This window comes from Lissotriton helveticus, chromosome 1_1, assembly GCF_964261635.1.
Source record: "Lissotriton helveticus chromosome 1_1, aLisHel1.1, whole genome shotgun sequence".
In the NCBI taxonomy this organism is placed as follows: Eukaryota; Metazoa; Chordata; class Amphibia; order Caudata; family Salamandridae; genus Lissotriton; species Lissotriton helveticus.
The window spans coordinates 1,422,870,519-1,422,898,492 of record NC_136057.1 but is presented as its reverse complement, the minus strand read 5'-3'; the positions used below and the strand labels follow the sequence as shown (position 1 = coordinate 1,422,898,492).

General features: G+C 49.7%; 1 protein-coding gene across 1 annotated transcript in view; it reads right to left on the bottom strand.

Annotated features, from left to right (window-relative positions):
- Positions 1-10,725: 10,725 nt before the first annotated feature.
- KRI1 (KRI1 homolog) overlaps positions 10,726-27,974 on the bottom strand; it is a 160,706-nt gene continuing 143,457 nt past the window's right edge. The window contains exons 14-19 of the mRNA XM_078685298.1: positions 27,286-27,401; positions 26,951-27,104; positions 26,374-26,504; positions 25,780-25,844; positions 13,672-13,767; positions 10,726-11,807 (exon numbers count right to left, since the gene is read on the bottom strand). Of these exons, the coding sequence (XP_078541424.1) occupies positions 11,264-11,807; positions 13,672-13,767; positions 25,780-25,844; positions 26,374-26,504; positions 26,951-27,104; positions 27,286-27,401 (1,106 nt within the window). The 3' untranslated portion in view covers positions 10,726-11,263. The remainder of the gene's footprint in view (positions 11,808-13,671; positions 13,768-25,779; positions 25,845-26,373; positions 26,505-26,950; positions 27,105-27,285; positions 27,402-27,974) is intronic.

The following is a 27,974-nucleotide window of genomic DNA, read 5'->3' as shown; positions in this document are numbered from 1 at the left end:
GATGCACAACAATAGGCAACATGTAGACAAGTTCACAGCTGCTGCCTAGGGAGTGACTCAGTGGGGCACTTGGACATATGACTCCACATCCCTTCTCCTTTCATCGGTACGAAAACTACCAATATAAGATTTCTGAAATTTTTTTCCCACAACTCTTTAAATAAATAAAAAACATTGGCAACACCAATAGGTTTGACTTCCACTCAGAATCCTGAGGCGAACATTTAAAAGCAGTCTACTGCAGTGGAAAACAAATGTAGGGAAAGCAAACATGTGTCGCCTTTATAATGAGAGCAGATCTTTTGGCTGTCCCAATGTTTGACTGAAAAGTACTGTTTAAAAAAAAAAAGGTAAATCCTGGAGAAAAAGCAAGCATATATTATAGTATCTCAAAACTATACATAGAATCAAATTTTAATAAGTGGCATGGTCTATTTTTCAAATACTTTTCACTCTAGAAACTCTAAACAGAATTGAAAAAGAAACAGGAAGTGTCAGAATGTATAGGGAAATGCTTGTCAAGGCCAATCTAGTATTCACAGGATTCAACTGTTGGCCCTCTGCAATAGCCCAGTGAACAGATTTGTGGCCCTGCAGAAGAAGTGTCATGCTTACACCTTCTTCAGGCAACAGCTCTGTATGTGCAGTACACGGCCGGTTCTTCCCCCAGCACCTTTAACGCCTTTGTGTGCCAAAGCTTGTGTTTTCAAACAATGTGTGCAATGCAGGTAATAAAACAAACAACAAACTTAAAAGTCTGCTCTTGAGCCAGACAGCAGAAATAATATCACGGATGGTGTGCTTTCTAAGACAAGTTTGGAGGGGTGGGAAGCAAGACAGCACAGGGAGAGGTGTGGATTTGAGCGAGGTGGTTCATCACACGACGGAGAGAGCTTGAAAATGAACACACGCTTGTGAAGTGTTGACAACAAACAAAAAATAAATACGGAGTCCTCTAAATGGAAGCGGTGAAAGGATTCCAGATGTAAACTCCACCCAAAGCTAGGTACACTGCAGGGGGAGTCAGCATTCTAGCATATTGGCGACTGGCCTTTCATGGTGGGGGCAGGGACAGGAAGTAAGGGCACAAAAGTACGGCTGAGGACTTCGACCCACATATCGGATGATCGCTTTAGTAGGAGTAGGCCCTATGCCTGGATTTACTAGGGTTTGCAGAAAAAAAGTAACCTACTCAAGCACCGGCTCCTGTCAGTCACTGTGCACCCGCTCAATACCCAGGCCTGGCGGGAACATATCACAACTCAGCTAACTAAATGAACTACAAAGAGGCTCCGGGAAGGTACACACACAAACAGAGGAAAGCAAACCATAAAACAGCTAGCAGTCTCTCAACCAGACAGCTTTCGCTATCTGGGAGGAGAGAAGTAAAAGCAATTACAGTAATTATACAATTGATGTATTTCTAGAGAAATAATTTAACGTGCTATGAATCAGTGTACTTTTGAGATGTAAAATAGTCTCATGCTCTGCTAAGCAACCACTTATATGAGTATGAATGAAGCTTCAAACAACCAATAGGATTGAGTGAGTGAGTAATACTACTCTGGATAGGGCAAACCCCACTCTATTTTACAGACGTGGTAACACTGCGTGGTTACAAAATTAAAACACCAGGTACAAGCCAATCGAAAACTACCATCGGCCAGCAAGAGAGACCCAGGAAACAGCCAAAAACACCGACTACAAATACACAGGGGGCGTCCCCAGCACCCATGAGAAATCCCCATCCACTGTAATGGAGATCCTCAGCAACACCCCCCCCCCCCCCACGCATTAAACACACTGCCAGTAGGAGACCACTACCTTCTGCAAAATCCTTTCCCCCAACACACTCCTGAACCCCAACTCAAGAAACACCCCCACAACCCTGTGGGAAGTTCCACCACTGTTGAAAGGGTGAACCGAACTGACCCTCTAAATCCACTGTCCCCTACCAACCATACATACTAGACCCCAGAGTCCAGCTGAAGGAAGACCACCATTAGCCCACAGGGGCGATCTATTAGCTGAATTGCCACCCAGGAAACCCACGAGCGTCCACGGTAGCTCCTCTGTCCTGTGCTCACTCACGGGAAGATGCACTATTGTACCCTCGGGGGTAAAGGGGGGGCATCTAACGCAACCCCTGGAAGCCTGTGCTGCATTACTAACCGGTATCAACTTAAAGCTAAGGAAAACTGAATGCTGCACTGCTCTCTCCAGCATTGACAGCCACCACACTGTGCCCACTGCACCAACAGGTAACCCCCCCCACAGCGAGACACTACCCACAGAACAATCCTTAAAGAAAGGTTATCACACAACAGGTTACAGCAAGGGAAGCTGTGCGGGCACTGCATTAACTTCACCCACCTGCTTCCAGACAAATCAGTGTAGATACAACATCCCCGGTCCCAATGTGGTGCCTCTGGGTACCTGAGAAGCGGCTCTGCCGCGCAACAAGCCTTGCCTACCCCAGTGCGGTCTCTTTCGGACCCGCCCTTCACAAGTTTGCTGGGACCGTCGTAACACCGCCGCCTCCAGCACTCGAACCGCACGCTCTGCCAGTCCCTCAGCCCGTGTGCCGCTCACCAACTGCAGCGCCCACACGCAGACGAAGGACATCCAGCGCGCGCCTGCTGCCCACGTGGTCCTCCAAGCAGTGAAAACACAAATTCCAACCCCTGGGAGCATGCGTCCTTCCCACCGCCGTCTGCCCCGGGGATCGCGCGCTGTAACCACGCTCCCTCTCTTAGACCGCTGCTACGAGAGGCGGGACGACGAGGGGAGTAGGCGAGCTGTGTAGATCGCTGTACCCGCTCATTGGCTGCTAAACAGAGAGGGAGTAGTTTCTGTCCTGTAGCTCCAGTTCTGTAGTAGGGGTATCTCTGTTATAGTCATAATCTAGTGAATAGTCCCGCCCATGTGCGTGGACCCCGGAGCAATCAAAAATAATCTCTTAAGGTGTCGAAAAATGCAGAACTGCACAGACACTTAAGAGAGAATTAAAGACAGATAATTAAGCCTATATCCACAGGCTACACTGTCCAGTACTTCAACTAGAAATTCCACCAAAAATCCACAAACAGCAAAGCCTGTCCAGATTTCCCTTGCTTTAACAGCAAAATCCCTCTGGAATGATAGAGAGGAAGACATGGACAGACAAGCCCCATAGGCTGCCGTTATGTGGCTCAGAACAGGATACTGTGCCTTTAAGAGAACTTTCCAGAACTTCACAGTATCCCAGAATGCACTGCAGGTCCCTTTTACTTTCAGTTCTTTTTGAAGGCGTAACACACCAGACCTGTAGCATTCCTTACATGAATATCTCTCTCCACCGGGGAGGCGGGCGGGCGCTTATGACTATAACAGAGATACCCCTACTACAGAACTGGAGCTACAGGACAGAAACTACTCCTTCTGTAGTAGGGGATCTCTCTGTATAGTCATAATCTAGTGAATAGAATGGCAAGCCCATCCCCACACCAAAGCGGCGGTGGAGAAAAGAGAAATAACACCACTACTGTGCGAACAGATTTCGCAGCAAAGACTGCCCAACCTGAGCGTCTGCCCTGGCATCAGTGTCCAGGCAGTAATGCTTAGCAAAGGTATGGACCGACTTCCAAGTGGCCGCCTTGCAGATTTCTGCAATTGGAACATTACAGAGCAAAGCAGTCGTCGCAGCTTTGCCCCTGGTGGAAGGAGCCTTAGGTTTACCCCCCAAGGTCTTACCAGCTTTTTGGTAACAACTGTATACAGGACACAATCCACCTAGAAATGGACTGTTTAGAGGTAGCAAGACCTGTCCGGACTGATCCATAATTGATAAACAATTGGTCTGACCTACGAATATCCTTGGTTTTATCCAGATAAAACACCCTCCTGACATCCAGGGAATGCAGGGACCTTTCCGCTGGAGAGGAAGGATTCTGAAAAAACGTAGGTAAAGTTATGGTCTGGTTAACATGAAAGTCAGATACAACTTTAGGAAGAAATTTAGGATGAGTACGCATAACAACCTTAGCAGTATGAAATACAGTATAAGGTTCTTGGCAACACAACGCCTGAATTTCACTCACCCTGCGGGCTGATGTAATGGCCACAAGGAACGCCGCCTTCCAGGACAGGTGCTTATGGATAGGTTCAAAAGGCTCCTTCATCAATCTGGACAGCACCACATTCAATTCCCATGAAGGCGAAGGAAGCCGGACAGGAGGGAACACTTTCTTCAAGCCTTCCAAAAAATCTTTGATCACAGGGATCTGAAAGAAGGAAGTCTGTGAAGGGCATTTCCTGTAGGCAGTCAATGCAGCCAGATGAACCTTAATGGAATGGACATTAAGGCCAGACTGCGCCAGATGTAGAAGATATGGAAGGATGACATCTTCCTTACATGTCGTCGGGTCATAGTTCTTGGACTTGCACCAGATGCAAAACCTCTTCCACTTGTAAGCATAAGAAGTCCTAGTGGAAGGTCGCTTAGCCTCCTTCAGTATGTCCATGCAATCTTCTGGGAGATTCAGATGGCCATATTGCACTATCTCAGGAGCCATGCCGCCAAACTCAAAGACGAGAGGTTGGGGTGCAACATCTGCCCCCCGAACTTCGTGAGAAGGTCCGGCCTGCACGGCAGCCGCATGTGAGGAAGGAGAGACCGGTGAAGCAGGTCCGAGAACCACCACTGCCTGGGCCATTCCGGGGCAATCAGGATCATCCGCGCCCTGGACTGGGACAGTTTGATGAGCACCGCCGGAATCAGGGGAATGGGTGGAAAAGCGTACAGAAAGCTGTTCGACCAGTTGATCCATAGCGCATTCCCCAGCGTCCCTGGCTGGTAGTACCTGGAGGCGAAGTCTCGGCATTTGCTGTTTTTGGTGGTGGCGAACAGATCTACGTCTGGAGTCCCCCACCTTGCGAAGACTTCTCCTAGCACTTCGTCGTTTATGACCCATTCGTGGTTTTCCTGAATCAGCCTACTCAGTGCGTCTGCCTGAACATTCTGCACACCTGGCAGATGGGTATCCGTTATCGTCCGTCCTCTGGCCAGAAGCCAGTGCCAGATCGCCTGCGCCTCCTGCGACAGAGTGCGCGACCCCCCCTGCTTGTTGAGGTAATACATCGTGGTCGTATTGTCCGTCTGAACAAGCAGAGAGTTGGTCCGGAAGGACGGATGAAAGGCCTTCAGTGCCAAGTGAACAGCTCTGAGTTCCAGGAAATTGATGTGGTACGTGGACTCCATCGGGGACCACGTCCCTTGAATCTGTAAGTCTCCGGAGTGCGCCCCCCAGCCGTGGAGAGACGCATCAGTCACGATAGTCTGCGTAGGAATGTCCTTGTGGAAGGGAACCCCTCTGAGGAGATTCTCCGCTGAACACCACCAATTCAGAGACTGAAGAGCATGCAGAGACAGTCGTATCTTGTCATCCCAAGATCCTTTCCTCTGATCCCACTGATCCTCCAAGCACTCCTGCAATGGTCTCATGTGCAGTCGTGCGTGAGGCGTGAGGAAGATACAAGAGGCCATCGACCCCAGTAGAGAAGACACCGGCCTCACTGTTGTAGATGGAGCGGTCATAAGAGCCTGAGCCTTCCGAAGGAGTGATAATCGTCGCTCCTTCGAAGGCGACACGCTTGCTGACAGCGTATTGATGGAGGCCCCCAAGTACTGTATGCACTGGACCGGAGTCGGGACAGACTTGGACATGTTGATGTGCAACGCCAGCTTGTTCAAGAGAACGCACGTCTTCTGGAAGTGCGCTTGAGCTTCCGAGAAGGAGGAGGCCTTGATCAACCAATCGTCCAGGTACGGGTAGACAAACACCTTGTTCTTCCTTAGGTGTGCGGTACCACTGCCATGCACTTCGAGAACGTCCTGGGCGCAGACTTCAATCCGAATGGCAGTACTGTGTACTGATAATGATTGGCGCCGACTTGGAATCGCAGGAACTTCCTGTGTTTGTGTGCAATGGGCACATGGAAGAACACATCCTGTAGGTCTAGGGCACACAGCCAGTCTCCCTGTTGCAGCTGAGGATAAATCTGATGCAACGACAGCATGCGAAACTTCTCTCTGCGAATCCACTTGTTTGCTTGTCGCAAATCCAGAATGGGCCTGAACTCGTTCTTGTCCTTCTTGCGAACCAGGAAGAACCGGGAGTACAGACCTCTTCCTCTTTGAGACAGAGGTACGTCTTCTATCGCCCTTTTCCTTAACAGGATATCGGACTCCGCCTGGAGCTCGCGCAGCTGAAACTGCGAGCTGACCGGAGGAATTGATGGAGGCGGGCTGGTGAACCGAAGACTGTATCCATTGCAAACAATATTCAGCACCCACTTGTCCGGAGTAATTTTTCTCCACTCTGCCAGAAAAAATTGAACGCTTCCCCCCACCGGAGCGGGTAACGGATGAAGGGGAAGTAACCGCTCAGGGTCGGGACCCGGCCGCGCCCTTGTTCACTGTAGAGGACTGCTGACCTCCTCTACCCTTCAGGCGCTTCTGGAAGGGCCTCCGGAACTGCTGCTGTTGTTGCTGCTGCTGTCCCGAAAACTGCCCTCGTCCTCTTCCCTGTGCCCCGAACCGTCTCTGGAACGGGCGTTAGGCCTTCTTTTCTTTGGGCTTCTCCAAGCCCACAGCCGCCACGGAATCTGCCTCCGCCTTCTTGCGGGCCATCTCATCCTCGGCATGCTTTCCGAACAGGGTTTCCCCCAAGAAGGGCAGATTGGCCACCCGCTGCTGGGCCTCCGGCTTGAGTGATGTAAGCCAAGCATGGCACCGCTGGTTGATCCCATGACAGTACCCATGGGCAGCCAAAAGAGAGACATCCGCAGCTGCGCTGATGACCTGGTTTGAAACCAGCATCCCCTCTTTGAGTATCTCCTGGAAGTCCTCCCTCTTGTCTCGTGGCAGGAGTTCCGTGAACTGTTGCAGGGATTCCCAGAGGGCACGGTCAAATCGCCCCAGTAACGCCGCATCGCTGGAAGCCTTCATGGCCGTGGATGCAGTCCCACAAGCCTTCCTACCAGCTTAGTCGATCCATCGGCTTTCTTTATCGGGCGGTACGGTGGAGGACGGGGAGGTAGAATGTAACTTCCTGGCCGCCGTCACTATCACAGAGTCAGGCACCGGGTCTATCCGCAGGAAAGCCGGGCCTGAATCCGGGGCCCTGTACTTCTTCAGAAGTCAGGAGGGAGCGGCCTTCACCACCGCTGGCGTGAGGAACAGCTCCTCCGCAGGCTCTACCAAACCAGGCACTAGTGGCAGGAGAGGGTGAGACAAATGCTTCTTGTGAAGCGTCTCAAATATCACGGACGCCGTGGGTGTTGGAGCCGTCACCGTGATACCCAATTTTGCAGCCCCCCTCAGGAGAACATCCTGGAACGTGCTGATGTCGTCCACCGGAGACACCCTTGTCCCCGGGGATTCCGACAAGGTCGGAGAATAGGTCCTGGAGGAGTCCGTGCGGGACCTCGATCCACGCCTCCTATGGCGACGTCTGGACCTGGTGGAGGATCTACGTCGACTCCTCGATCTTCCTCTCCGTCCGGAGCGTGATCGTGACTTCCTCGGCTTTGGTCGATCTGCCGGTTCCACCGGGGCGGGCGACTTCGGCTTGGCCGGGGCCTTCGGCTTAGGGGTCCCCTTGGGAGGGGTCGGAAGCCTGGGCAGCGAGAACGACCTCGGAGGAACCGGAGGCGGCTTGTCTGCAGGTAGCTGAGGTCGAGGCATAGTGTGAGGCAGTGGTGGTAGAGGAGGAGTAGGGTCCCTCGGAGGGAGACCCCTCGGTAATGGAGGCGGAGGTGTAACCGGCCTCTGTGACGGAGTATACACCATGGAGTACACCGAACCCGGTGATCCGCCTTCCTTCCCAGCCTGGGACGTAGGCGAACGCCCCATGGAGCCAGAATTCCTTCCTCGTCTCTTCGGCGTCAAAGGACGGCGAGCGTGGGTCCCTCGACGTCGAGCGTCCTTTCCTCGATGTCGACCGCTTCCCCTTCGACGGCGAATGCCTTCGCCACGACCGCGACCTTCGGCGCCTCGACGGCGACCTCCTTCGCCTCGACGGCGATCTGCGCCTCGGAGGCGAACTTCTCCTCGACGACGTGGATCCCCTCGACGACGATCTTCTCCTTTTAGCCGACGGCGAAGTCTCCTCGACGGCGAGCGCCGACGCCGGGCCTTTCGACGTCGATCACTCGACGTCTACTCAGACGACGAAATCGTCACAGGAGACCTCGACGGCGGTCTGTTCAGTTCCTTTGACGTCGAGCGTCGACGGCGCTTCGACCCAGAGCCCTGGGGAGACGGGGAACAGACTGTAGTTATCCCTCTCGACGTCGTAGTCGGTGCAATCGACCCAGACGGAGAATGGTGACGCTTGCTGGTCTTCCTGCCCCTGGGGAGCCCCCAAGAGGCCTCAGCACGGGCAGAGGAAGCCCCTCCAGACCCACCTTGCGCCTTCAGCCTTCTTTCCTCAAGGCCCTGAAGCCTGATCTTCTTTCTGTCCTTCAGGGTCCTGCCAGAGAAGCCCTGACAAATCCCACACTCTTCTGGGACATGGGAAGAAGGAAGGCAGAGGATACACACCTCATAAGGATCTGATTTGGCCTTCTTCCTGGAGCACTCCGGGCATTTGTCAAATAATGCAGGCATATTTGACAACAAAAGAGTGCAAAAAACAAGAAGAAAGGCACCAAAGTACTTCGAGAGCACTCAACTTGACAAAAAAGTGAAAAAATCACCAATAAACCCTAGAAAAGGGAGAGCTCAATGCTCCAGGGTCCTGCTTGCAGAAGCCGGAAAAAAGAACTGAAAGTAAAAGGGACCTGCAGTGCATTCTGGGATACTGTGAAGTTCTGGAAAGTTCTCTTAAAGGCACAGTATCCTGTTCTGAGCCACATAATGGCAGCCTATGGGGCTTGTCTGTCCATGTCTTCCTCTCTATCATTCCAGAGGGATTTTGCTGTTAAAGCAAGGGAAATCTGGACAGGCTTTGCTGTTTGTGGATTTTTGGTGGAATTTCTAGTTGAAGTGCTGGACAGTGTAGCCTGTGGATATAGGTTGCATTATCTGTCTTTAATTCTCTCTTAAGTGTCTGTGCAGTTCTGCATTTTTCGACACCTTAAGAGGTTATTTTTGATTGCTCCGGGGTCCACGCACATGGACGGGACTATTCACTAGATTATGACTATACACAGAGATCCCCTACTACAGAAGTTGCTATTTCAGAGAAGTGGTGTGCTGGGAATCCCTCTTGGTGACAAACGAAACAAGTAGTACCGGAAGTCCGGCAGGAGCCCACCCCGCCTTTGTGAATGCCGCATGGTGCGGCCAAAGCAAGATTTCAGGCGGGGCTCCTGTGAGCAAGACGGAGCCCCGCGTGTTGCTGCAGTGACCGGCTGAAGACGCGAGAACAGCCGGGGAGGAGCGCAGAGTCCCCACACGAGCCGGTGAGTGGGGTGAGGCATGCTGGACGTGGTAAGCGCGCCGCCGCGTACGGCTTGTGGGTTTATTACAACTCCTGCTCACACCATACGCGTGCACATCTCCAGTCCAGGCCTTGCCGTCCGCGTGCACAGGTCCTGTACCACTTCCGAGCCAAGTCAGCAACAATAGATCTCGCCGGTAGCGAGCAGCTCTTTGCGCTGCATCACTAGGCGAGACCTAAAAAGGAGTATGTAAAGCATGTGACCTACAGCGGCACATGCTACTAACCTGTTTTTTCTAAGGTTTCAGAAATGGATTTGGTTCAAAGAAGGATTATGTCCCTTTTTTGGGCCCTTTCCCTTTCTTACCATGCAAAGCTCTATGGGGCTCTGATGACTTGTGTTTCCAGATAAAGAGCGACTTCAAGAAAAATAATGTGCGTCTCTCTCTCTTCTGGAAATGGTAAACAGACTTGTTGTTCAAAGAACCCACCCTCAGCTTGGCTTCCCTTTTCAGTGTCACCTTCTGGTGCATAAGAGCACACACCAATTAACAATGAAGTGATGTCGTGGGATAGGACCAGACATCATTACCACTCTTTATGTGAGTCATGACCAACATTGGTTTGACAGTCAGTGGTCCCAAATTTAGCAAATGTAATTGAAAAACTTGTGGGCAGCACTTTCAACAGGAGCTTAAAGCCCAAATACTTCGAAGGGGACAAACCCCACATTAAGTCAAAGTTATCCACTAATGCTGAAGGATAAAAAAAAAAGAACCTGAAAAGTCCATATTGATTAAAGCGGACAAAAACAACAAGCAGGGGTCTTTTATATGTATATATAGGACATTACGTCAGGTGGAGGCACGCAGCGTGGACTCATCCAGCATAGGTGACCTATAGAATTGTGGAAAAGTTCCCAGATAGGCACCTGGAATGGTGTTCAATGAAGGAAGCTGCAGGCATGAGTATCCAATAGAAAAAACACTTAAGGTAATTGGATCTTTTTTCCGCCTGGTTCCCACATAAGTAAACATCTCCAAACAAAATCTGTGGATTTACTATTCTTTTTAAAACAATTCAAAAGGTAGGATATGCAATAGTAGGCCACATTAGATTAAAGGACATACAGTACATCACTATTGGGGTTATGTTTTTAAGTATCTAAAAATCTTAGCTTCAGCCGCTCCCAATGCTTACAGACCTTAGCACAGAGTTGGGTGGGAAGCATTTCTCACAATCCTGACACCACCAGCAACAATTAATATGACTGCAGTCTGACAGATCACATAGCCCAAACAACTTTGACAAAGGTTTTTATAAATATGTAGCTCATGTAGGGAATAAAATGAGTGCTCCCTTAATTCCTGGCACATGCATACATTTCGTAATTTAAAACAAATTTGAAAAGTAAGAGAAAGAAATGCGTTTGTTTTACTGGAATGGACATCGTTATAGGTGAAAAGAAGCTGCAAGGAGACTTAACAAACTTCCCAGATGTTGCTAGTTGTAAGCATGATGGCAGTATCTCAACCAGTTTGCACTCAGGTTTAAAAAAATAAAAAGTCTGAAACCACACGAACGCCTTGGTTTAGAAAATCAGTCATCTAAGATTCACACATAATGGCCACCTCAGCTCCCTCAGATTTCATTTCTCTTCACATCTATCTTTCTTCGTGAGCTCGGTTTTTTGCCTCCTCTCTGGGCGAGTTTCTCTTCTTTTTAAGCCATGTATACTTTATCTTCAGATCTTTATCCCACCTTTCCGCCTTGCTTTTGGGACCAAGCTCCATCTTACAGCAGTCTTTCTTCTTGAGCTTCGACCTCTTCTCTGCACCTCAGTCTTTCATTTTATTGGGCTGAGACTCTTGTTTCCTCTCCAGAGTACTCTTTTTAGACTGTCCCTGTATCTCTTGTTTTTTCTTTTTCTCTCGTAAAATCTGCTTGTATCGCAGTCGCTTGGGATTAAGCCCGTAAGCCCTCAGTCGCTGTCCACTGAACTCTCGGCCACCAAGCTTAACCTTGGAGCTCAAAAGCTGTCCTTGTAGGCTCCTCTTGGGCTTCTTTTTCTTGACCGCTGGGGAGAGGAGAGGCAGACCTCCCTCCTTTGCACAGCTGTTCTGGAGCTTTAGAGTAGTCTTATGGCTCTCGCCCATTCCAGTACCGACATGTGAGGGGTTCTTTTGCTTTTTTTGTTCTCCTTTAACTTTGGGAATGAGGAATGAGCCATCTTCTTCAGATTCTGAAGTGGCCAACTTCTCAGTTTGTAATTCTCTGGTGCTCAGGTCTACCTCACGTTCCTCAGGTTTCTTCATCTTATCGCTTAGTTTTTTGCCCGCCTCGGACTTCATTAATGGTTTCTTTCCCAGACTCTCCTCATTTCTAACAAAAGAGATCAAAAAAGATTTATGAGAGGAGAGTTTTACAATAAACTTTCTTTTGATAACTTTATTTCGGTCGTGGACCATTAAAGTACAGATTAAAAAAAGATACATGCACAAAGATAAAATACATAAATAGTTAAAAACATTCGATTAAAAAGTTATTAAACAGTAAGTTATCAAAAGGGGTAGCAATCATCACAATTAATCACAGTTAATCAGGGTAGACCTTCTGCGCCACATACCATATAGGTAGCGGGAGACCGAAAACACGATAAGGGGGGAGGTGTCATATCTTAAAATTCTACACGCTTGTGCACATTGCTTTAAACCCAAGTTTCTGCACAGTGGTACCAGCCAGCACCTCCGTATTTTACTATATGCTGGGCAGAAGAATAAAACATGGACAATGTCTTCTTTGCTGCTAACACAAGCTGGGCAGGTTCCCTCTTCGCGTCCGGCCCATTTACAAGTCAGTGCCCCAATAGGCAGACTGCCATGTCTTAATTGTATGTATAATTTTCTTGCAAGGGGAGGCTGTATTAGATCAAAAAATTCCTCCCTCTTGGGTACGAGTTTTACCTGCAGAATTTCTGCGGACAGCCTGCCCATGGTTGTCGAGCAATGTAGCAAACTTAAGCTATAGTGTCTCAGGGAGGCCAACAGCTCTGTTCTCTGTACCACTGGGCAACTCACCTCCGGGGTCTCCCATAATTGGGGCAGGCCAATTTGGTATGCAAGGGCTTTAATATGGGATAACCAAGGTATATTCTTGTTCTTCAATCGCCCCCAAACTGCAGAAAATTCAGCTCTATAATCCATAAGCTCCGGTACAGTCCAGAGCCTTCTCCAATACAGGAGAGGTCGAGCGGCTATCAATTCTGTAATGGGCTCTAGTCCCAAGTATAATCTCAGGGGTGTGAGCGGGGTACTCTGGGGAAGACCCACCAAGTTCCCCATATAGGCCTGCTCCACCTTGAGGAGACTTGGTGTATTCGTGTGACCCCAGAGTTCTGCGCCATATATCACAGCTGGCCTAGCTTGGGCACTATAGATCTCAAGGGCAGGGGCAACTGGCTTGAATTGGGTTGTTTTTTTAAACTTGCCAATACCCCCTACGATCTGCGAAAGCCTCAGGGTGGATTTGAATACCTGTGGACCCCAACCAAAATCTTCAGTCAAGGTAACAATAAACTGTTTCTTATCTGGAAATGAAGACATCCATGCACTTAGTTCACTGCCACTTACTGCAGTATCACAACAACCAGGCAGCCTCGACCTAAAAGAGGGCTGAACCCAGAGGGTATGTTAGCAGGTTAGTATTAGGTGCTCTGGCAGAGCTGTGTGTGGGTTTCAGTGCTGGAATTAGAGGAAACAGATGACAAGTGAGGTGCACAGGCTGTGATACGCAAGCCTACCATCCTGCCACTGTGCGGTGGTTTGGTATGAGCTGACTTAGCAGCACTTTGTGGGTGTCCCATGGTTGAGCGCACCTCCAGTTCTATAAATGACTAGGTCTGTGTGCAAGTCTTCCGGGTCTGCATACAAGTCCTGAGATGCAGTAGAAGGATTCTTTGTGAATTCTAATAGCACAGGCTGCTGCAGATCAGGACGCAGGTGGATTGGCAGAGCTGTGCATGCCTCCCAGTGTTGGACCAGTTGAGAATGCTGCACAACGCCTCTCTTACTGCCAAGTACCACTTTTCCTTTTATGCCTCAGTTTTCCTCAGCAAATCATTTCCCACCCACTCTTCCCGCCCGGCACCTTCATCCCTTTTTCCGCACGGCACTTTATCACCCTCAGCCCCAAATTTGCACATTGCCCTTCAGAGCCGATGCACAAGCCCAAGGTATTGACAACTCACTTTTCACATAGTGACTTCAAGATAAGCTGCTTCTTCCGCGGATTCTGAGCCTTCATTGTGTAGATTTTCTGCTCGTGCTTCTCCTCATTCTCAGATCTACGGTACAGCAATTGATGACAGTTAATACTTTGTTGTGAGGATGCTAACAAGTGTACAGTCTCATTGCCAATTGCTGCTCCAGCTCACCCACACCACTGGAATATACACTGGCAGTGATGTTATAAGGAATGTATTTAACCCCTTGGCTGCTGGGGCTATTCCCCTGCTGTGCTGGGGGGCGGGGGTAGCGCACAGCGCCCCCATGCTCATGACGAGCTCAGTTCGTCATGAGCCACGGTGCTTCGGTGCTCATGACGAGCTGAGCTCAGCACGAACACGCCTGTTTAATGGAACGCTCAGCACAGCAGGGGAATTAGCTCAGCGTGCGAGCGTTCCACGGGCCAGGACGAGCTCAGCTCGTCATGAGCACCAAAGCACCGTGGCTCATGACGAGCTGAGCTCGTCTTGGGCATGGGAGGGGTTAGAAAATGGTTAGGCAGAGTATAAGTACGAGAACGGGGGTACCCCCCCTCCCCAAAAAAAACAGAGAAAAAAACACAGAGTGTAGAAAGCATACCCTCCCTGCCACAACCTGCCTCCTACACCTTATAAAGAAAAATAAAACCTGTAGTGACATTGGAAGGGGCATCAGGACAGGGCCAAACGTTGGGCAGCGGGAAAGGGAAGCAGCACCTAGGAGCCGGGCTGCAAAGCCAATCCCATCTTTGTTTCCAGTTCACGGCTAACCTCCACTGCTGTGCGGCCTGCCCCAAACAATAAAAGGAGTGGGAAAATTCCCTGAAGAAAAATAATTATATATAATATAGAAAAGGAGCTGGAAAGGGATAGAAGCACCTCAGACGAACACACCCCAGGGAAGTCACCGGGCATAGTATGTGCAGCAGTAACCTTCCAACTGTATACTGACCTAGATACAAATGCTTTAATGGAGAATATCCTGCCCTCTTAACTTCCCCAGAGGGCAGTGTCTTACTCTGCTCCAGACATTCATGCACCACCAAGCCCACCTTGGGAATTGCACTGCGCTTGATTGGCAACCACGGAGGCTTAATAGAGACTTATTCATGACCTTGCCCAAATATTGCATCATTCTTCAAACCACCACCACTGTCACAATTTGCTTGTTGTGCTCGCATGCCCACCACTAGGGGGGGGGGCATAGTGTCACTTTCCAGTGGCTTAACAGGCTTCCAGAAACTCCCCTGCATACATATCCTGACTTCCAGCCATTTGGACACTATTTGGGAATTGACATCCATTTCCAATCCACGCCAGGTTTTGTGGAAGCCAGTCTGCTCATGCTGGAAACTCCATTACCTATAATCCCCTGCTCACTACTTTGTCTCCACCCCTGCAGGCAAAGGATGGGTGGAGGAATTCAGTTCACCTGTGGCTAGCTCCTGTTAGCCTGCTCATGCCTAATGCACATGATTAATGTGAGCTCTTTTAAACCCCAGCTCCCTTCAGTCCAGGGTCAGTCAATGTAGCTCTGTACCGGTGAGACCAAACCTTGATCTTGAGCTTTTAATTTTCCTTGATTCCTGTGCTATACTTATTCCTTGTTCCTGAGTTGCAGCTATTCCTTGTTCCTGATTAGCATTGCTTGCAGTACTCTCTTGATTCCTGATGTACAGCTATCCTTGTTCCTGAACTAGCACTTGCTTCAGCGTTTCCTAGATTACTGTTCCTGGGCTATAGCATTCCTTGTTCCTGAATTAGCACAGTTTTCAGTCCTACCTTGATTCCTGAACCTTAGCTATTCTTGGTTGCTTTGATTCCTGAACTAGAACTATTTAATGCAGCATTAAATCTGCTCTCCTGTATTTCCTTTGTCCCACTTCCTGCTTTTCTTCCCATTACCTCTGTTTCAATCCTTAGTTGCAGTCTTCCTGTTCTACTGTCCTGCTTCTAGTTTACTCGTCTGTTTGTTACTTGCTTTCTGCCAAGTGTGTCCCTGTTTCCCTTCTTTCTTGTCAAGCACTCCTCCTTGCTAGCTCCTTGTGTCTATTGTGCTTGAGTTTAGTTCTACACCCTTGCTGTTACTGCCTTGCGTGTGCCTGTTTGATCGCCTGGATCCCTGGGCACCGCTGACAACCTAGGTGGTGTTTCTAGTCTATTGTGACTATTGTCTTTCAGTTACATTTATAACACCACCATAGGTATCAACACCACAGACCCTGTCTTTGCATGTGTATCCTAAATGTAGGTATTTGCAGTCAGTATCTGTAGCAGCAATTGTGGGTTTGGAACTTACTGAGCTTCAGACTTACTGTGTGGAGCTCCTGAGTGCTTTACACTACATTCCCTTTATTAGGTCGAGCAGACGTACTCTCAATGCGTGAGCATTGAGAGTGTCTGCTACAGACCTAATGTGACCCGTATTCAGGAGAGTGGACACGACTCAGACGCGCGCTTTTGCAGTCTCAGTTTTGACCGCGGGAGCGCGCGTCTGAGCCGCGCTTGCGCAGAGTAACTCACAGCCAGCCCCCACCCCTCTGCATGCACGCATACACACAGGCGGGCGCTCACACACACACGCTGCCGCCCCCCACCCACCCCTCTGCATACACACAGACACGCAAGCACGGAGCCCCACTCACCGGACACATCCAGCCCCCACCCCTCTGCATGCACGCACGCACACACAGGCGCGCGCGCGTACACACACACATACACACGCTGCAGCCCCACTCACCGGGACTTCTACTCCGCAGGACTCTTCCGACGTCAACGGGCACAGGGACACCGGCACTCCGCTCCTTGGCTTCCCGGGCGGACGCCGGCTGCACGCAGGGCTCTCCTCTCTCTGCACCGGAGCCATGCGCCAGCCACTGCAGCCTGCCTCCTGGGAAGCTCCGGTCGCGTGTCCGGCCCCGCCCCCGTCCCAACAAAGGTTGCCTGGCTTCCTGTTGAAGCCGGGCTGCTGCGGTGAGTTTGCGTTTTAACCCTTTCCTGTCTGTAGACACATCACCCTGGGCACCGCGTCAGCACATAGGACTTCGATATGTGTAAAAGTTGTGTTTTATTTTATTCGCCCGCTTTTCTGTGCTGACACTTCCTTGTTATTTTACTGTAAAAGGCATACTGTGCAGTGGCTATTGACCTTGCATGATTCTGGGATGCAACTATGATGCTCTCTTCTGGCAGTCAGAATTAGTTTCTTTTGTTCACAGGTCAGTACAGCAGTCAAGAAAAATAAAATGCATTATGTTTAATTATAGCCACTCCTAAATAAAATCGCTAAGGCTCGCATTTCGAGTAGCAACGAATAGTTTTCTTACCTGTCGGTGTAGTTTTGCAGCTTGAAGATCTTTCTGGATTCACTATGCTGTGCATTATTCCGCGGTCTTGTGGTTGGGTCCGGATTCGTAGTCTTTTCTTTGTTTTTTTTTTTTTTTTCTCTTTGCCCAGGTGGGCGTCGGCGTCACACCCCCTTTGGGTGTATTTCCGGTGACGTCGGCATGCTTCCTGCGGAAGCTCCCACTCTTGGGCGCCATCTTCGGGTTCTTTTTTTCCGTGTTTCTTTCGTTTCCGAAGTAATGGCAATGTTCTTCTTAGTTTGTATTTACCGCTTTGTATTTTCAAAGTCTATTCTTTAGTTAACCACCTCTTCTCTCTCCAGCCTCATCTTTCTGGCGGAGGCGGGTGGGTTCGCTAGTGAATCCAGAAAGATCTTCAAGCTGCAAAACTACACCGACAGGTAAGAAAACTATTCGTTTTGCAGCGTGAATCTTTCTGGATTCACTATGCTGTGCATAGATTTTGTAGCGGTTTCTCATCTCTGTGGCGGCTGGGTGGAAGATGAGCGTTGGGTGTTGAATATGTGCTGTAGCACCTTCTGTCCCACTTGAGCTTCCTTGTTCATTTGTATGTCCACACAGTAGTGCTTCGTGAACGTGTGCACCGAAGCCCATGTTGCCGCCAGGCATATGTCCTCTATGGGTGTGTTAGCCAGGAAGGCTATTGTAGCGCCCTTCTTCCTGGTGGAGTGGGCACGTGTCCCCTCAGCCAGTTCCTGTCCTGCCCGTTTGTGGCAGAGTTGGATTGTTTGTGCGATCCATCGTGCAATGGTCCTTTTGGTTACTGCTTTGCCCATGAAGCTGTTTGCGAAGGACACAAAAAACTGTTTCGTTTTCCTGTGCCCCTTTGTCCTTTCAATGTAGTGCATGACTGCCCTTCTGGCGTCCAGGGTGTGCAGAGCTCTCTCTGCGCTGGTTGTGGGTTTTTGGAAAAAACTCGGTATCTGTATAGACTGGTTCATGTGAAAATTGGATACCACCTTCGGCATGAAGTGTGGGTCAGTCCTCATCACAACTCTATCGTTGTGTATTTGTATGTATGGTTCTTGTAGCGTCAGCGCTTGAAGCTCGCTTACTCTGCGTAAGGACGTTATCGCAACCAGGAAGGCTGTTTTCATAGTTAGCATCTTTAGGGAGGCCTTGTGAAGTGGTTCAAAGGGCTCTTTCATGAGTTCCGTTAGGACTGTGTTCAAGTTCCATGCAGGTGGCGGCACCCGCTTGGGTGGTGCGATCCTTTTCGCTCCTTCTAGGAATCTCTTCACCACCTGTGATGTGAAGAAGCTCCTGCACGTTTCTCCCCTTGTGTAGGCTACTATCGCTGCCAAGTGAACTCTTAACGAGAATGAGCTAAGGTTCTTCTCCAGTAAGTGCGTCAGGTACCTTAGCACTGTGGAGTCCCTCTTCATCTTATTGTGGAGTCTTTCCTGTCTGCACCATATTGTGAATCTTTTCCATTTCGCAACGTAGCACTTTCGAGTGCTGGGCCTTCGTGCCTCCCGAAGTACCCTCAGGGTGCTTTCTGGTAGTCTCAAATGTGCGAACTCTATGTCCTCAGGAGCCACGCTACTAGGCTCATGCTCTCTGGCTCTGGATGCAGTACCTCTCCGTTCTGCATGGACAGTAGATCTTTCCTCCTGCTGAATCTGTGGGGTGCACACTGTGTCATCTCCATGATCTGCGAGTACCAGGTCTGCCTCGCCCACTGCGGTGCGACCAGTATCAGTGTCATGTTGCTCGCTCTGCACTTGCTCAGTACTCTGTGCATCAGTGGTATCGGGGGAAAGGCGTAGGCAAATGTCCTTGACCAATCTATCCATAGGGCATTCCCCAGTGTCCCCTCCTCGGGCTGCCTGGATGCGAAGTTTTGGCATTTTGCATTCTGGCGTGTGGCAAACAGGTCCACCGATGGTGTCCCCCACCTGTCGAACAGGTATCTTGTCTCCTGAGCATTGAGCTCCCACTCGTGGGATGCCGATGTCTGCCTGCTGAGCCAATCGGCTTGTATGTTGTCCTTCCCTGGTAGGTGTATGGCTAGCAGGTCTATCTTGAGAGGGATGGCCCATCTCCATATCTCCTGCGCCAGCGTTGAAAGCGGTGCGGACTGTGTGCCCCCCTGCTTGTTGATGTAGAACATCGCAGTGGTGTTGTCTGTTTGTATCAATACCTTGTGCTTGTACAGTCTTGTTTGAAAGGCCTTCAGTGCAAGGAAGATTGTCTTCAATTCTAAGTAATTGATGTGCTTTGTGGCATCCGTCGGTGTCCACAGTCCCCTCACCTTGAGCTCCTCCATGTGAGCGCCCCATCCCTTCAGGGATGCGTCTGTGGTGATGGTCACTGTTGGCGTTGGGGGCGTTAGAGGCTTTCCCCTTGCTATGTTCTCCATGGTCCACCATGTCATCTCCTTCTGCACTGCGTGCGTTACAACCACTAGATCCTCCCAACTGCCTGTAGCTTGTGACCATTGCTCCTGTAGCCATTCTTGAATGGGTCTCATGTGGAGTCGTACATTCGGTACCAGGTGGATGCATGATGCCATCATCCCCATGATCTTGCTCGCCGTCCTCACTGTCCGAGCTTGTCCCTTCCGGTAGAGGCGAGTTTCCTTCACCAGCGCCCTCGCCCTCTTCTCGCTGGGGAACACCTTGCCCTGTAAGGTGTTGATCTGTGCTCCCAGGAAGATCTTCACTTGTTCCGGCTCCATTGATGATTTCTTCCAATGGATGGAGAACCCCAGGTTTATGAGCGTGCTGGTCACTGTATGTGCGTGCAGCTTGCATTTCTGGTATGAGTTTGCTTTCACCAGCCAGTCGTCCAGGTAAGGGTATACATGTATTCCCTGCCTTCTTAGGTGCGCTGCGACTGCTGCGAGGCACTTTGTGAAAACTCTTGGTGCCGATTTTAGACCGAAGGCCAGTGTCGTGAACTGGTAGTGGCTTTCTCCGACGGTGAACCTGAGCATGTGCTTGTGCTTCCTGTTCATTGGGATGTGCAGGTATGCGTCTTTGAGGTCTATAGTGACCATGAAGTCCCCGGTCTGCAACTGTGGGAGCACCTCTTGCAGGGAGGTCATTTTGAATTTTTGCGTTCTTATGAATTTGTTCACGAACCGTAAATCGAGAATGGGCCTCATTGTCTCGTCTACTTTTGGTACCAGGAAGTATGTTGAGTATACTCCTGTGTTTCTTTCCTTGAAGGGTACCCTTTCTATGGCCTGCTTCTGCAGGAGTTCTTTTGCTTCTTCCTGAAGGCACTGCAGCTGCTTGCTTGCTAGCGGCTTTCTTCTTGGTTTTCTGCTTGTTGGCCTCGCCTCCAACTCTATGCAGTATCCGAATTGGATAATGTTGAGGATCCATTTGTCTGATGTGATTCCTCTCCACTCCTGGAGGTGGAATCTTAATCTTCCTCCCACTGGTGTCCTGTGGTCGTAGGTGTCTAGTTTGTCTTGACCCATCTGTACGTGCTGCCCCCTGGGATCTTTTTTGTGGGTGGGCACACGGATTTTTTTGAAGTCACTTGGAGGTGGGCTGCTGGCCCCCTCTTCTATTTTGTCCCCGTCCATTTCTCCCTCGAAAGGACTGGCCTCTTTGTTGGTACTGCCAGGGCTGTTTCTGATGGCCCTGCTGACCCTGCGAGTCTGCCTGGTGCGTTTGCTGGAAAGCCTGGTGTGATGTACCTGGCTGGTTTCCGCCTCTTCCGCCGGGCCTCCGTGACGGGGTGCCCCTCTTGTTCCCTCTGAACTGCAATGCTCCCATGGATCTTGCTGTTTCGTTATCCTTCTTAAGTTGGCTGAGTTGCTCATCAACTGTTTGTCCGAAAAGCGTACTGCCGTTGAATGGTGTGTTCAGGATGCTGTGTTGCACCTCCGGTTTGAAACCGGATATCCTGAGCCAGGCGTGTCTCCTTTCCGTGACGCCCATCATCATGAGCCTGCTGGCGGTGTCTGCCCCATCCAGGGCCGTCTTAAGGCAAGAATTTGCAGCATTCTTCCCCTCTTCAATTAGCTTTTCGGCTTTCTGCTTGGCATCCTGGGGCAAGTCCTTCACCAACTGCCCCAGTCCCTCCATGATTTGGTACATGTGTCTGTTTACCAGGGCGTTGGAATTAGCCATGCGCCAGTGGGTCGCGGCATTCCGTTCGATCCTTCTGCCCACCAGATCCATCCTTTTGCTCTCTTTATCCGGTGGCGGGCCCGAGGTAGTGGGTACGTTAGCCCTCCTCCTTGCTGTGGCCGTGATAATGGAGTCTGCGGAGACCGTGCCCTGAATGTAGGCCGGGTCCTTTGCGGCATGCTTGTACTTCTTCTCAGTTCTGGGAGTTACTGCCTTGCATGTTGCGGGCTCCCTGAAAGCTTCCTTCCCCTGAGCCAAGACGCTCTCGAGCATCGGGAGGAACTGGCTCCTCGTTTGTGTTGGGAGCAATGTTTCCAGAAGGAAGTCTGCTTTCTGCTTCTCTTCGTCGAGCTTGAGCTTGAAAGCTGCTGCGGCAGATTGTATCACCGCGTTGTAGGCCCCGATGTCGTCCGGCGGCGAGGGCCTCGAGGGGTAGGTGTCGACCACCTCCTCCGGGCTGTCGGTGTCGACATCGATGTAATCTACCTCCTGAAGGTCATAGGGCGCCGACTCTGTGTCTGTCCTGCCCTCATCTTCCTCCCCATAGCTGTAGCTCTCGTGGGGATTCTCGTACTCCTCCTGGTCGTCGAACACCTCGACGTCCTGGTCTTGCTCGGTGACTTCGGCGACCTCTTCTTCTTCCTCCTCGACCGCCTCCAGCACTGGTGGCTTGGTCTTGTGAGGGATCGTGAAGGCCTTCATCCTTGCGTCGAAATCTTTTTTCCGCTGCATGAAGTTCTCCATTTCTGCCTCGAGGCGCCTTCTTTTCTTTTCCATCTCGGCCGCGTGTTCCGCGTCGGATGGTTCCGCCGCTCTCTTCGACGGATGGCTCGTCGCCGTGCCTCTCGGAGTCGAAGTTTTCGACGTCGAACCGGATATCGGGTCTCTGGTCGTCGTCGACAGTTTCGGGTCTTTCTCCCTCGTCGATCGATCCTTTTCGGGGACGATTTTCGACGTCTTCTGCTGATCAGCAGCTCTCGGCGCCGGGGACTCCTTCTCTGAGGATCCGCTGGGCCTGGGAGTAGTCGCGGACGCCGCCTTTTTTGGCGTCGGCGCTTTCGGGGTCTTGCCCTCGATTTTTCGAGACTCAGAGTCTCTCGGGTTCTTGGGGGCCGAAGAGTCTCCTACCTTGTCAGAAGTCTTCGTGTAATCGGTCTCTACGACCGTGTAGCTGTCGTCTTCGGCGGCAGCGTTGTCTTCTTCCTCGGAGGACATCCCCAGCTCGTAGAGCGACGGGGTCGGGGCCTTCCCCTGCAGGGCGGCGTGTGCTACCCTCTGCCTCTCTCTCACACGAAGGGTCTTCGGGGTGAAGGCGGAACAGGCGTTGCAGTCTCCGCTTTCGTGGTCCACCGGTAGGCAAAGGTTGCATACCGGGTGCTGGTCCTTCTGCGCGTACTTGTGGTGGCAGTTACGGCAGAACTTGAACGGCGTGTTGTCCATCCTCGAGCGTCCAGGGCCTCTCTGGTCGCGTGTTCGTCGACGGTCGTCGAAGATCTGGATGGAAAACGCCTTATCTTTGCTTGTCTTTCGTCGGTGAAGTCCCCTGGAGTCTTCAGATGACTTCTCCTCGTCTTTTCTGTATTTTCTTTCTTCTTTCTCCAAAAATGTCTGGAGCCCAAACGGGAACGATCCAGACCCGACCGCGGAAAAAAAGAATCTGAAGATGGCGCCCAAGAGTGGGAGCTTCCGCAGGAAGCATGCCGACGTCACCGGAAATACACCCAAAGGGGGTGTGACGCCGACGCCCACCTGGGCAAAGAGAAAAAAAAAAAAAAAACAAAGAAAAGACTACGAATCCGGACCCAACCACAAGACCGCGGAATAATGCACAGCATAGTGAATCCAGAAAGATTCACGCTGCAAAAAAGCAGTTACCATTACTGCCGTGATTCTGATCGCCAGGAACGCCGTGTATGTTTAGTTTTTTTTTCCCTCTTAACCTGGAGAGTAATCTCTAAGTTAAAGTCTGTAAAGTCTGTAGGAGAATTTGGGGATGTGATAAGGGACTAACGAGCCTCGAGAGAATCACATTGAAATATCTTTAGTAGTTTGCATACTAATGTTCAGGCATAATAAAGCAAAACCGGAAACTGCTCGAAGACCTTCAGCAGTAGCTTATGCATGCTAATAACAAATGCCCCATACAGCTGCCACAAGCACACAGTCCATGAGCGTCCAAGTGATACTTGATGAAAAATGTCTTAACAGGTAATGGGGGAGCTGTTTAGCCAAAGTCCTTATTTGCTGGATTCATTGTCCGATGGTAATTTTAATTGGAAGCCATGGAATGTAATCCAGCCCTACAACTCACTGACTCTCCCTCCCACTCACTGACTCTCCCACCCACTCACTGACTCTCCCACCCACTCACTGACTCTCCCACCCACTCACTGACTCTCCCACCCACTCACTGACTCTCCCACCCACTCACTGACTCTCCCACTCACTCACTGACTCTCCCACCTACTCACTGACTCTCCCACCCACTCACTGACTCTCCCACCCACTCACTCTCCCACCCACTCACTGACTCTCCCACCCACTCACTGACTCTCCCACCCACCCACTCACTCTCCCACCCACTCACTGACTCTCCCTCCCACCCACCCACTCACTCTCCCACCCACTCACTGACTCTCCCACCCACCCACTCACTGACTCTCCCACCCACTCTCCCACTGTCCCGCTCTCCCACTCTCAACACAACACATATTGCATTACAAATGCAATAGGTGTCACATTTGCAAAAGTTTAAGCTATTGGGATTGTAAATAACAATGCTATTAATGTATCCATTTTCAAAACCAACACATACAAAAATATTGTCATTTACAATGCCAATAGCTCAAACTTTCCTAATGCGAGACCTATTGCATTGCAAATGCTTGTTGTTTATGTTGTGGTATATATACAAGTCTTGCACGTCCGTTCTGGGTGTAGTTATTCTGAATGCTACATCGCCTATTGAGTGTTTATCCTTTCTGAGTATTGGCCATCTTTTTCACTTGTGCAGGCTTCCCCCTTTGGATCCCTTTTCTCCTCTGACTTCCTGTGTGATCCTGGGCAGCGCTGTACTCCTCTTTCTGCTTACGTTTTCTACCCAGTCGCCAGTCCTTGCCCAAGTCCCCGACTGTGTTACAGACATAGTCCCCGACTGTGTTACAGACATAGTCCCAGACAACCACTCAGTTACAGAGGCTCTTTCTGGTCAATTTCTGCTGCTCAAGTGAAGGAGAAACTAGATTGTGGAGTAAGAGCTGCTACTAAAGCGAGAAGCAAGGAACTTAGAGAAGTGCTCCGTTCAGATCACGAGCAGCAACACAGCTCCTTTGTTCTGATTGTGGAAATTAAGCTGACAGTGCCTATCATCAGTCTACCAACGTGGAGCCTCAGCAATTATGAGAGACATTCCATCGAGAAGGTTGGGGTCAAAAGGAATGCTAGACGGGGAAGGTTGGGGGAGGTGAAACAGCTGGCTTGTTTTGGGAGGGAAAGTGAGATTCTGGTAGTGAGAGTGTTTTCCATCTTCCCCTTGAAGGGCCTACAATCCTATAAAACCTTAGCTAGCCAGGACCCAGCTGGCATAAACAGCTGCCTATCTGGCAGGAGAAGTACACAGCAATGCTGAGCAGACAGTTGAATACCATCCCTTCAAAAGGGGAACACAAGCAAATACCATGAACGTGGGCTCACTGGAGAAGAGGGACAGTCTAGAATGAAGGTGAGGACCACAACACTGATGGAGGACTATTCCTACCCAAGTCATCGTTGGGGACCAAGCCATCCACAACTGCTGTGAAGCAGGTGCCACTTTAACTTATCAGCTCATTGGCTGGAGTGAACCTGCAGCAGCTTCCAGGACACTAGAAACCTTCATGAGGAATGCAAAGGAACTGGTCATTCATGGTCAAGGAAGCATCATGAAATAGGGAATTGGCTTGCCTGCAATGGGGAAGAAATATTTTGGAAACAGCCAGGGTATAGTACGGTCTTTGCTTTTTGAACCACAACAAGTTTCTATACTTAGGCAGCAAGGAAGGGAAAAGTAATGTACAAGATCAGAGTCTGCTTTTCTTCCCTGACGAAAGTAATTATTTTGTTGATATGAGAAAAGGGCTATAAAAGTTGCAAAGACTGTATTGACCAAAGAATCCAAGCAAGCTTGACAGAGTGATAAGGGATAGAATATTGATAGCTGGGAAAACCAAGGCAGTCTCTACCTAGAATCTCCCTTCAACACTGTTTTTGTGGCGCTGGAATTTCAGTCTTTGCTACAATATGATGTGTTAAAGGTGTGACAGATAAGGCCTATGCCCAATGGGCCTACAGTCTAAAATGGAGTCATGTCTATTAAAACTGGTATCACTGTGAAGACTTTGGAATGTCTTCTTATAATCTACAGCTCCCCTTATGTTCCTATTCTTAACACGGGTAGTTATTGCTTGGAACACTGCTTCATAGCGAGTATGGACCTAGGTGTCCATGAGTTGTGTGCTGAAATGTGCCTTAACTGGATACCAACTGCAGCATGCTTTGTTTGCCACTGAATGTGAGGTATTGACTAATCCTGTATATTCGATTAAAAAGACTCAGAAAAAACACCACCACTTATCCATTGCTTGCTGGTTTTCTTCTCTTACCTGTACATACAGGTCTTCCTCAGGGAGCACCATCTGTTGAGCTCTTGGTCTTCTGCTGCTAGAATCTGGAGAATAGGCAACAGGAAATAACAGTGAATGAAGAATCGAAGAAGAGAAGAAAAAGCGACGTAGGAACTACAGTGTTGCATAGAGGAGGAGTGAAAGGCATGGCATTATAGGACGTGTAGAGAAATCACAAAGATACTGGCATTGGGTAGAGGCAAGGCTCAGCTCAGGGTTGATGGACGCAGAGCTCAGGTCATGGTTATTGAGGAAAGGTTCTAAAGTGATCAAAGCAAGGCTGCTGGTAATGAAGGCTGGCTAAGCTCAGCAGTATGGAAGCAGGGATCAGCTCAGTGGTGAAGCCAGCGCTCAGATTAGGTGTGAAGGAGGGAAGGCTTTCAAGGATATAGGCCAAAGATAAGGAGTGTGAGACAAGGTACAGGGATAAAAACAAAGGGAATAGAGGTGAGGTGTTGAAACGTTTCAGGTCAGTCGTGGTGAAACCCATAGAGCGCATAGTTAAAAGTCAGTGATGAGGGGCCCACAAGCAGCTTGGCAAGAACTGCAAACTGCTCACTGCATGGCAGATACCTCTTCTGTCGAAAGGCCAAAGTCACAGGGCACCACCGGCCGGTACTTGAAGCGGCATGGCAGATCATCGATGATATCCTCGTAGTCCAGCTTGTAATATTCATCGAAGTACTGCTCAAATGTCTTATCGCCTGCAAAGACAGAGGACCAATCACAAGCCATGTGCAGTCCCAAGTATACAGAAGGCAGAAATAGGATTCGTCGTTTGTTAAGGTGCAACTGTGAATTCAAAGCCCTCAAAGGCAGTACATGACAACAGAAAATCATTTAGGGTTATACACGGAGAAATGAATTCATTACATAATGATTAACGGTCGACTACATTAAAATGTAATGAAAAATACATTGTCAGGACACCAGTAATGGATGATTTCTGCAGGCTGCTGTCATCCCAGTGCAGACTGCCCTCAGTAGCACTGGGGCAGTGCAGACTGGAAGCTGTAGAGAGCAGGCTGTTCTCTGCAGTAGTCGGTGGCGCAGTGCAGGATGCTTTCGCAGATGCAGAAGCACAAGGCAGGCAGCTCTCTGAAGAAACAAGAACTAAGTGGAGGGAGATCTCAGCAGCATATTTACTCACTAGGATCAAAGACTGGCTTTTCGGTGCTGATGACCTCTGCAAACCGCGATTTGCGCTTCTTCTTTCCCATTTGAGGACCTTCCTGTCGCAGTTTCTTTCTCTTGTTTTTAGAGGTGGCCGGAAGAGGCTGACTTGGATCATAGTCTGCGTCCATCTGCCAAAGAAAGCACAGCATGAAGAAACATTTCATGAAGAGATGGTTGCAGCGGTGCACCAGGGCAACCTCAGCTGGCAGCCTTGAAAGAGCGGCTAAGCAAGTATAACAGGACTATCGCAAGTGCATGAAGGGACAGCTCCACAAGCAGAACACAGAGTTTAATCACTGCCATATGTACCACAAAAGTGGGATCCTCGCAATGCGGCTCGAAGCTTTCATCATCCCATGCAGTGTCCTGTTCACCCTCCTGGTCACCCTCCTTACTGCCAGTCCATGTGTCCCAGTTCCACTGATCTAGATAGAAAAAAATCATCAAAACAATAAGAGAAACATATTTGATAGGCTGTTCAACATCTTGTCTAACAAGCACCTGATCAATTTACAGGTAGAGTCTCCTACCAGAGAGTGCACTTAGCACACCAGAAACTGTGCAGCTCACATTTCACCCACCTTTGTCAGTCATCCGTTAAGAGAGTGGCACTGACGGAGGGAGGCTGTGACACAAACATATTTCTCATGTGTATTTCAAAGAAATGCTTGCAGCACGTGTTTGCTGTATGACAGGGAAGCAGTTTAAAAATAGTGACTGGCTTCCCTTTTGTTATTAAAACTGATATTTTGTTTGTGTGACCACGCTTTTCCTCAAATGTAAATTACATCAAACTGTGACACATGAGGAATCAAAGTGACTGAACTTTTTTTTAATTAGCAGGACTTTAAAATTTGTTAAGGAGAAAGCTCAGTCTCCTCAAAGTCAAAATGAGGATTGGTTATGTGCTAAGTGTAATATGCTATTTATTAGCATTGTTGAGTGTGGAGATGGGTCATAACTCACAAGAGGCGAAGACATGGTATTGAAAGTGTATG